The sequence below is a fragment of the Asparagus officinalis genome, chromosome 3, assembly GCF_001876935.1.
Source record: "Asparagus officinalis chromosome 3, Aspof.V1, whole genome shotgun sequence".
Lineage (NCBI taxonomy): Eukaryota > Viridiplantae > Streptophyta > Magnoliopsida > Asparagales > Asparagaceae > Asparagus > Asparagus officinalis.
In genome coordinates this window covers 11477558-11487726 of record NC_033796.1, presented here as the reverse complement: position 1 = coordinate 11487726, position 10169 = coordinate 11477558, and the positions used below count along the sequence as shown (strand labels likewise).

The 10169-nt window shown below is 37.0% G+C and overlaps 1 protein-coding gene across 4 annotated transcripts in view; it reads left to right on the top strand.

Annotated features, from left to right (window-relative positions):
• The window catches only part of LOC109832997 (methylcrotonoyl-CoA carboxylase subunit alpha, mitochondrial), a 20844-nt gene continuing 12077 nt past the window's right edge, over positions 1403-10169 (top strand). For 2 of the 4 annotated variants that reach the window (XM_020400518.1, XM_020400517.1), the window contains exons 1-8: positions 1403-1765; positions 5671-5792; positions 5913-6060; positions 8003-8140; positions 9200-9295; positions 9375-9434; positions 9610-9702; positions 9917-10028. In XM_020400518.1, coding sequence (XP_020256107.1) covers positions 1442-1765; positions 5671-5792; positions 5913-6060; positions 8003-8140; positions 9200-9295; positions 9375-9434; positions 9610-9702; positions 9917-10028 — 1093 coding nt within the window. In that variant the 5' untranslated portion in view covers positions 1403-1441. Of the gene's footprint in view, positions 1786-5503; positions 5578-5670; positions 5793-5912; positions 6061-8002; positions 8141-9199; positions 9296-9374; positions 9435-9609; positions 9703-9916; positions 10029-10169 lie in introns of all 4 variants that reach the window. The other 2 variants (XM_020400519.1, XM_020400520.1) reach the window with 2 other exon arrangements.

The window sequence follows — 10169 nt, the reverse complement described above, 5'->3', positions numbered from 1 at the left end:
CTCATGTTGCAACATCATAGAACTCCAACGTTACGGACCAGCCCATAGCTAAAGATTTTGTACCCTAACATGTCTTTACAAGTTGAACGCTCTTTCATAGGTTGAGACCAAGACTCGCAGAGCGAACTTATTAAATTTACAACATGTGAGATTTGGATTTGAGTTCCGAGTTCCCCAAGTGTCATGTAAAAATCTATGCCACTACATCAAAACCACTAAAAGTCGACTAAAAGTCGAGAGTTAAGTTGTATTACTATACTCTCTTATGGTCGTTTTTAGGTTTTTGTAATGTTCCATTATATTTTCTTTAGTCAAAGAAGCTTTAAATTTCCATCCTTAATTTTATTTTAATTCGGGAAAAAATAGAGTGAACCACACACAACATTGGTTGTTTTTCTTACCTCAAATTTTTTGCAAGGAATAGAAAGAATAGATTAAAAAATTCAGGTAAAACCAGATTTTATGGATGTGTTTATGAGCATACATGTTTTTTAATATTTTTTTTGGAGTGAAAATAGGGATTTCCCTATCAATAGATTACTGATAACCAAAATAAGATGTGCATACAAAAGAAGATATCTACTGCTGATTAAGGCCACGTCTCCGAGTTGGAGAAAAAAAAGCCTACATCTGAAAAAAAAACTATCACTTTATTTTCCGCTTTTCGTTCTTTCTTTTCATATGAAGGATTACAATAAGATTTTGTTCGAACATAATCTAGTCGTCGTGTTTACTATGAATCAAAGGTAAAATAGAAATCAGAGCATAGGTGCACCTATAGTTTCTAAATTTCAAGTCTACCTATTCTTGCTCCTTAAAAGGAAAAGTCTAATAAGGGAAATACTAATGAATTCACTAACTAAAAATCACGAACATTCATCAAAGTGGAAAAAAAGAGTAGTGTCCTCTTTCGAAAGCTCTCAAGTGTAAAACTTAAAAAGGTTTAAAAGAGGGACAGCAAATGGGCCAAGGAACAAATAGCAAAGGTCCTATTTTCGTGCAACAAAACAAGGCCTCAAAAAATAAATATGTACTTTTGATCGAGACTCAGAACAAAATGTAAAAAAATGCAAGGGCCCGTCTACTTATTTAAACAAAGTCCAAGGAGAATTGCTTGGCTAATTTCTCAACAAACTTTTATGCAACGTTTCAAAATACTAGCTGCAAACGTTTATGTTTCATGTTCCATCATTCGCAGCTGATCCTCTACAGATAGAAGTCTCACGCCGACACGTAAGCTTGGGCAAATCTATGCAGGTAAAGAGTACATCCTTATCCACAAATCCCAATCAATCTGCACCTTCCAAAAACTCACTCTCAAATATCAACGGCCAAGATCACAACCACAGAACGTCCAACAGTACGAGATCCACACGCAACAAAAGCCCACGACGCAAATAAATCCTACTCATCCCACTTCCCCTCCAAAAACTCAACCAAAATGTCGTTAATGGCGTCAATTATTCTCCGAAAATGTCGAAACCCTAACCGTAGATTTCTATTCCCAAGGCCGTTCTCGTCGCTACCGGAGAAAGGGAGCATAGAGAAGATCTTGGTGGCGAATCGGGGCGAGATCGCGTGTCGGATCATGCGGACCGCTAAGAGATTGGGGATCCGAACCGTAGCGGTTTACAGTGACGCTGATCGCAATGGACTCCACGTGAAATCGGCCGACGAGGCGGTGAGGATCGGGGAGGCGCCGGCGAGGGTTAGCTATCTCAATGGGTCGGCGATCATGGAGGCTGCTCGTCGAACTGGAGCTCAGGTTTAGGGTTTTGTTTCAGTGTATGACTTTGATTTAATTGTGTTAAGTGTATGTAATCGTTGCACTAGATTCTTTAATTTGTTGGCATTTCAATAATTAGCAATAAGACGCTGTAGATTGATCCTTTTCTTAGAAAGTTAATGACTACATAAATAATTTTTTGTTATTTAATTTGTTTTTGATGCATAGTAATGTGACGTCCCTGGTTAATGTGACGTCCCTGGTTTCACACATGCCTGTGGTCTAAGGTGGACCCAAAGATATCAAACCTGTCATGCACCAAACATTGTACATAAACATGTTTCACTATCACCATTGATATTACTCTAGTATATGTCAAATGTAAAGTAGTGAGAGTACAAGCAAATATAACAAAGATGAGAATACAAGGAACATAATGTAGAGAAGAGATATCTAACAGTATCTATAATTATGTCCCAACAGAAGAAAAAAAAGTACATCTGATAAACCGAAATAAAAATATTAAGTATTTAAAACATAAGTCAACTGAACAGTATTAAGTCACTCAGCCTCCAAAAATAAATACATCTCTATAAGACTAAGTACATGAATAGTCCATTGTGGAGCACCAACTAGCTACCTATGAATGACGGTAAATTATGCTAAATTTTCATCAACTTGCCGCTCTCTGAATCCCCGACCCGCAACCTGAAAAATATGAAAAACAACGAGCATCAGAGTGCTAGCAAAAACATCTCCATCGCCCCTAGGGGAAGGGGTAACATATATAAAATACTATACATAGCATGCATATATATATATATATATATATATATACCCTGTATTAAGAGGAGTTAAGATTTAGAAATCCACAACACGAGATGAGTACGTCGAGCGAATAATCCAAACAACAAAACCCTCATATATACCATGTATCTTAAATTGTGAATCGCTAAACGTCAACTCCAAATCCTATGAACAAACAATAAAGAAGTGCATCACAAACACCTTATCTAGGACATGTCATGCATGTCAAATCACAGTATCTCACCCTACGGGGCAAATATACCATCCTGTGCAATCTTTGTCAAAAAGTATATACCGTAACACATAAATGCCACAATGTTGGACTATGTCCATCAACTATACTCGCTTGAGTCCTAGGCGACCCGAAGATGTAGAGTGTAGTCGTCCACAGTATCATGCGGCTCCCGGACTAACGCTCTCAGTCATTGAAACTAATGTATGTCGCGGAGTATAGTCACCCGTAATATTATGCGGTGCACGGACCAACACTTTCAACAACCTCAGCAAAAACGCAACACGGAGTGTAGTCGCCCGCAGTGTCATGCGGTACATGGACTAACGCACTAGGAGTGTAGCCGCCCGCAATATCATGCGGTGCACGGACTAGCGCACTCAAACACTTAAACAAAGATGCACCGAGAAGTGTAGTCGCCCGCGGTCTCATGCGGTGCACGGACTAACGCACTTAAGCATGCAAAACCTTTGTAGTTCGAAACAATTGTCACTCCTTATCGTGATAAACACAAAACATGAGGCTACACACCCCCAAGGGTCCGTGTGTGCTCAAATCCTGCACGTGCACCTCATTGCCGTGCACGTGTATCGACGTAAGTGACCATGCATCGTGTCCGCGATCAAACATGTGTGGAAGATCCACACGCACAAAAGAAGGAAACAACATCAAATTAGTCAACTGATCCTTGGGAATCAGTTGACTGACACTTGATCAGTCGACTGATATCTCATCAGTCGACCAGACAGTGAGCATTCAAAATTCACAAGTCTCGACCGGTCGACTGATAATCATTCAGTCGACCAACCCGATAGGATCCAAATAAAATCCTGAGAGTTTGTCAGTCGACTGATCAATGGGGTCAGTCGACCAACCCGAACGCTGAAACAAAAACTACAATTTTCTAAAGTTAATCAATTTTGTCAAAATTTTGTAAAAATCAACATAGGGTATGAATCATGTTCTAAAACTTGCATTTACCGAAGTGAGGGCTTGGCCAAACAAGTATACATCAAACAAAAATCATGATTTTGGGATCCAATTTCCCTAAACATCACTAATCAAATTTAACTTGATTAATTAGGGTTCTAAGCCTAATTAATTCGTTAATTAGCCAATAATTTGAGTTCTAGTCATCAAGATCATATATCTTTTCTTTATTTAGTGATTGGATCTAAAGTTCTATTCATCAAACTTAGGGTTTAATCCATAAAAAATCAAAAATAATAGGGATGAGTTTGGAGAAGATGAACTCGCCTTTAGAAGAGGTTTTGATCTTTCAAACGGACGATTCGTACGAAATTGCTTCACAAAAGTTGTAGATCTTGCCCTCCTTTAGATCTTTGCTTCACAAAGTTTTTTCAAATTCGAACAATTTTTTTAGGGTTTGGAGAGATAGGGGTGCGACTGCTCAACACGAGAGAGAAGGGGAGAGAGAGAAAGAAAGATAGGGTTTGGGTTTATATATATATATATATATAAAGAATTACTAAAAATAAAAGTACAGTAGATTTCACCAGACTCGCGATACCGAGGCTGAAACTGCGAATTGATCTCAAACCAATTCCAATCTGATCCATTCATCCTAGAATGATCACCAATCATAATAAAACTCATTTATTATCATTTAAAATTATTTTTCAACTTTTCGGGGTTTTACATTTAATGTGTGCTTGTTCATTCATAAATAGGAATTGCCTCGCAGCTTGTAATTTGCTTTGGTACTGATAGTACATTTATTTGTGGTGTATAGGTTTACTGTTAGTTACTGAGTTTTGTACACAAACAACTGTGAATTTGTTCTTGTTGTGTTCAATATGTTTTCTGTTGGGCCCGAGTTTTGTACAAGTTTTGTACACAAAGCACTTATAAATTTATTCTTCTTTTATTTAAGGGAAACACTATCTATGAAGGGTCAACTTAGAGCTATCTGATAGGACCAAATATTGTATCAGATAGCTTAGAGGAGCCCGAGTAAGTCCTTTAAGGGTCACAAGAGTAGTGTACAGACATCTGAAGTTTGTTATTTTGTTTACAGAAAAAATGTCTTGACTGTTGGCAAAATGCCGCGCAATAGAGAATAAGGGAAAGGCTAGTCTAGGGGAACCAGTGTGTCTTTGAAGGTAGCCTGTGTAAATTTTTGTAATCAGGCATCGATCTCGAAACAGATTAAGAAGAGCCTATGCCCATGTCTACATAAATATGGGTAAATGTAGGTGAGAACAGTGGTGCATGTTAGGCGTGGACTGGAGAAGGCTTTGTGGCCTTGCCATAAATTATATAGCTATTTGGCAGGTTGGAAGAATTTTCTCTGATCATGTAACTAAGTCATGCCATCAAGAGTAAAAATTAGAAGGTTCCTTCGATTAGGAGTTCAAATCTTTATAGGTCCTAACAAAATAGGAAAGCATTTAAGGTCCCTCCCATTGCATGAACTTCAAATTTGTGGTGATGTTTAATAGTTATATTTTTATATTATAACCTCTGCAAGTTGAGCGCCTTTCCATGGGCTGAAGCTTGGGCTAACGGAATGAATCTTTTAAAATCCGTTTGAAATTTGTAACCTGTGTGAATTGAACCTGAGTTGCTCGTTCATTCCAATCATAGCATGATGTTCTCCACTTTCTTTCATTTTCTTAATTGATTTGAAATGTCAAATAATTTTTAGTAGTATGTATTTTCTCTAAGTCGCAAATAATTTGTAGTTTCTAGTGTAACCTTTATTCGATACCTTGTAGATGCTTTAACCTGTATTGCTGCTCCTAGAAACTGTCAATGTCAGCAGTATAGTTTTATATTGCACCATGTTGCAGTTAAGTGTTGATGACTCAACCTTTGATTTCTTTTTTTTTTTAAAAATCTTTTGGATCTATGTCTAATTCTGGGTCTGTAATATTTTGTGCAGGCTATTCATCCAGGCTATGGGTTTCTGTCTGAGAGTGCGGACTTCGCCCATCTTTGTGAAGCTGAAGGACTTAGATTTATTGGTCCTCCTGCATCTGCTATACGAGACATGGGCGACAAGAGGTATGTTTGGCTACTTCAGCATTTGTTACAATTGGTATTTCTTATTTCACAATTTTCATCCTACTTCTAAGTCTACTATAAAGTATCATTGTAAGGTGTGTGTTGTTACATCATTGCTAGTGCATCAAAGAGGATCATGGGTGCGGCTGGGGTGCCACTCGTACCTGGTTACCATGGGGACAACCAGGATACTGCCTTCTTAAAATCAGAAGCTGAAAAAATTGGTTACCCAATATTAATAAAACCAACACATGGTGGGGGAGGGAAGGTACAAACTTCACTGCCCTCCTTTGCATCGGAATGTCCAATATTTAATGAGTAATATGGATAACAGTTCTTTGGTGATTGTCCTTTTATTTATCGTTGTCATTTTAAGTGAAATTATTATTTGATTGAACTGATATCACATGTCTTCTCCAAACACATACTAGTCGCAGTAGAAATTAGTTAACATCTCTTAACTTTGATGGGAATAAAACTTGAGACCAGCTTGCTGTAATCTGTTTCTCAAATTTTTTTTGTTTTTTTTTTCATTTCAGCTGTGAACTTGACAGTGACATCTACCTAAATAAGCAAAATAATCCTCCATATTATATGCTGGTGAAAGAGTGATCCATCATGTACCTTCACTGTCCAAACTCCACAACACTACTGATTTGACTAAACCAGACTATAAATATTGCTTAGACACACGATACAATGATTTCATGAGACTACGTGCTAGTTCAGACTCCTAACAATATACTGAGGAGGTTGCTCCATATGGACTTATTCGTGAATTTTTCTGTGAAGGAATGCGTTTTTTATGTCAAAATGGGGGCGATCGAAACCAAATTTAGCTGCCAATAATTAAAAAATCCTAATAGTTGAAATTTTTGCTTCAGGGATAATATCTCTAAATAATTTTCTGTAGGCCTGGTTATATCCTTTGGCAACTCATGTTTTTTACTTTGTCAAGTGATTCATCCTGATGTAATCCAACTATTTCCCCCCCTAGGAGGTAGCTGAACAAGTTCCCATGGATAGACTGATATAATGCAAGCATTTCCTTATCTATAGGACCATAGCTGGCTTCAATGCGGAATTGGATAATGCTCCTGAAACATAGATGAGAAATAGAATTGGAGTCGCCATGTGTGATAAAAAAACAATTTGTTGAAAAAAGGTTATTATTATAAGAGAGAGGTTGAAATAGGTTGGGGTAACCATGCTTGTTTACCTTTCCAAAGAGCAATTGTAAGCTTTTGCATGTGTTTGCATATTAGGATTTATATGTGAAAAATCAACTAGTTAAGTATCTTTATCCATCATTTGAACGAGTTAGGAGCTGACGATACAGAACCTAGAAAAATCGAATGTTGCTTCAAATAAGGAAAATCAATACTCGTAAATAATTTATTAAGTAAAAGAGTGTAACAATGATATCCTTTTTGGGTACGAGTATAATTGTACAACCAAGAAAGGCATCTAAATGCACGAGGATTCAGTTTATCAATACTCAGATCATTTTGATAAAGAAGGGAAATACTTCCCAAAACTTGAAGGGGGAAAGAAAACACATGCTTACGAGGAAACTATACGTCATCTGTTTCAAACCCCTATAGGTTGCTAAATTGGTTAAGAAAACTGGTTTCCTTTATGCTAAGGTGCATAAGGAATTTGATTATATCAACATCACCATCCTGGTTCAAGGGTTGGCACTTGCTGGATGTGTCAGAGATTTGTCAGTCAATGTATCTTTTATATTTTGGTGCAGATACTTGTTGGACATTGATAGAGGGGCATCCAACATATTCCCTGCAACAAAGGCAGACCCTCCTGAATCACTATTTTTTGTTTCAAGAGTTTTACCTGGGAATCTTGTAGAATGTAGAGGTTGTTTGGAATTTATGTAGTGTACATGTCGAAGTGGGGTTAGAAAACCTAGTTTTCCTTTATGCGAGGTGCGGGAACTTACTTATAGCATTTTCTCATTACGGAGATATATTTAGTGGTCCTGCTGCTGTATTCCTATTACAGTATTCTATAATGTCTGGTCAATATCTTATGTAGTGCAGCAAAACGATAAAACTTTTGTAATACCTTATGTAGTGCAGCAAAACGATAAAACTTTTGTTACAAGTACATTGAAAGAGAATGCGTATAAAAATTTGTTTCTTGAAAGTGCCTTAGAGGAAAACCTATAATATTTTACTGCTTTTATTTTCCAGGGCATGAGAATAGTTCAAAATGCGGAAGAATTTATTGAAGCCTTTCTGGGAGCAAAGCGTGAGGCTGCTGCTTCCTTTGGTATAGACACAATCTTGTTAGAAAAGTATATAACTCAACCAAGACATGTTGAAGTTCAGGTAAAGTTCTCAGCACTGTAAATATTGATTAGTCATCCATCACTTATCTCTATTTATGTCATGCTGTATTCTTGACCAAATAATTCTGTCTGTTTTTATACATGCGCGCGCATACGTGTTTGCATATAAAAAGGACATTATTTACCTTTTTCTGAGTTATCTTTGATCCTAACCAAAAGTTTGTAAATCAAGCGTGATTTAGTACTTATTCTTTCGGTGTGTGCAGTAAAATCGTCTGACAGCCCGTCCAATGTGAAGAAATTCACCATTAGATCTACTTGAATCACTAACAATAATAATGGGACGTAAATGATTTGTATTTAAAATATTTCTTGTTTTCTTGTTTTCTTTGTTTTTACTCCCTAACACTAATAGTGGGATGTAAATTTGGGTTTTCATCATAACTCGAAGTACACATTAGCATATATTAAGATTTTGCTAGCATTTAACAAACATGCAAGATCTTGTGGGGGTAGATCCGTAAATTAAAAACCCTTAATTAAATTATACAAATTAAGAAAATGCCTCGTGAATGGAAAAACACTTTTGACTCAAAGCTGTAGAAAACATCAAGGAACTTAAAGATGTAGAAACAGAACTTTGGTTGGAGAATAATTGAACAAATGACTAGATGTTACATTTTTTCTACCTTGGCTTGGAATTCTGAGGCAGATTGACCTTGGCCTGAGCATATGAAATAAGCTAAACAAGGCTTGTCTTTTTAGCTATTTGGGAAGCTTCTTGTATGCTAACTAGCTATAGTCTTTGAGAAGCTTATGAATTTGCTTTCTGACCACTTAGAATCAGTACTGACAAAATCTTGCACACATGCCATGCATGCACACTATATGTGAGGCAAAGGAAGTCAAGCCAGCTAGTAGTTGACCAGGACTAGTTAACCAAACAATCTTGAAACTTGATGAGCGAGCTTGAGTTATTAAGCAAGCTGATTATCCGCTAAAAGTTAATTTATTAAGTTGCAGCTGTTTAAGGAGTTATCCTTATTATTATTATTATTATTTTTTTTTTAACTTATATAATTTTTGGCACATATTGAAGGTGTTCGGAGACAAACACGGGAATGTCATACATCTAAATGAAAGAGATTGCAGCTTGCAAAGAAGGCACCAGAAGATCATCGAAGAAGCTCCAGCAGTAACGTTCATATGTCTTATTGCTGATTTTGATTTTCATTTTGATGCTTGCAGTAGTTCTGATTGCTCTACTGTTGCAGCCAAATGTTGCTAATGATTTCCGCTCTCACTTGGGTAAAGCTGCTGTTGCTGCTGCCAAGGTGACACAATCCCCTTCCTCCTCCACACCTCCCCCAAGTAGCGCATACACATCCTTGATTATTATATCTGGATGGTTGTCTTTAAATTCCAATTTAAGTCTAACCTCTCTTTTCCGAGCTTCAACTGCGTCACTGTATTTGTTCTGAAGAAATTCATTTGCTACTGTCTGAGAAGGCAGTTGGTTATTACAGTGCAGGGACAGTGGAGTTTATAATGGACACCATTTCAGGCCAATTTTATTTCATGGAGATGAATACCCGCCTTCAGGTATGATGTTTGTCTTCAAATGAAAAGACTAATTTAAAATTTATCATTTTTTGTCTAGTCTGTATGAGTTTCCCAATGAAATTAATGAGCTTTGCGCTTGAATTATATGTCTATGAGTATGCGGTGTCACAAATCTTACACAAGTCAATCGAATATTACAATTTTCATATAATGCAGACAACTACAATAGCTGATAGGTAAATATTATATGAAGGTCGAACATCCTGTAACCGAGATGATTGTTGATCAAGATCTTGTAGAGTGGCAGATTAGAGTTGCCAATGGAGAACATCTGCCCTTAACTCAGTCAGAAGTTCCCTTGAAAGGTAAACATTCAGGTTCTGATATATGCTTGCATATTTTCCCTCCCATACATTTATAATGATTTTGACTGCTAATCCTGATCGACTGTCTTCCTTTTTTTCTTTTTTGTGGATTTATACAATGTGACATTTTAGCAAGGGATA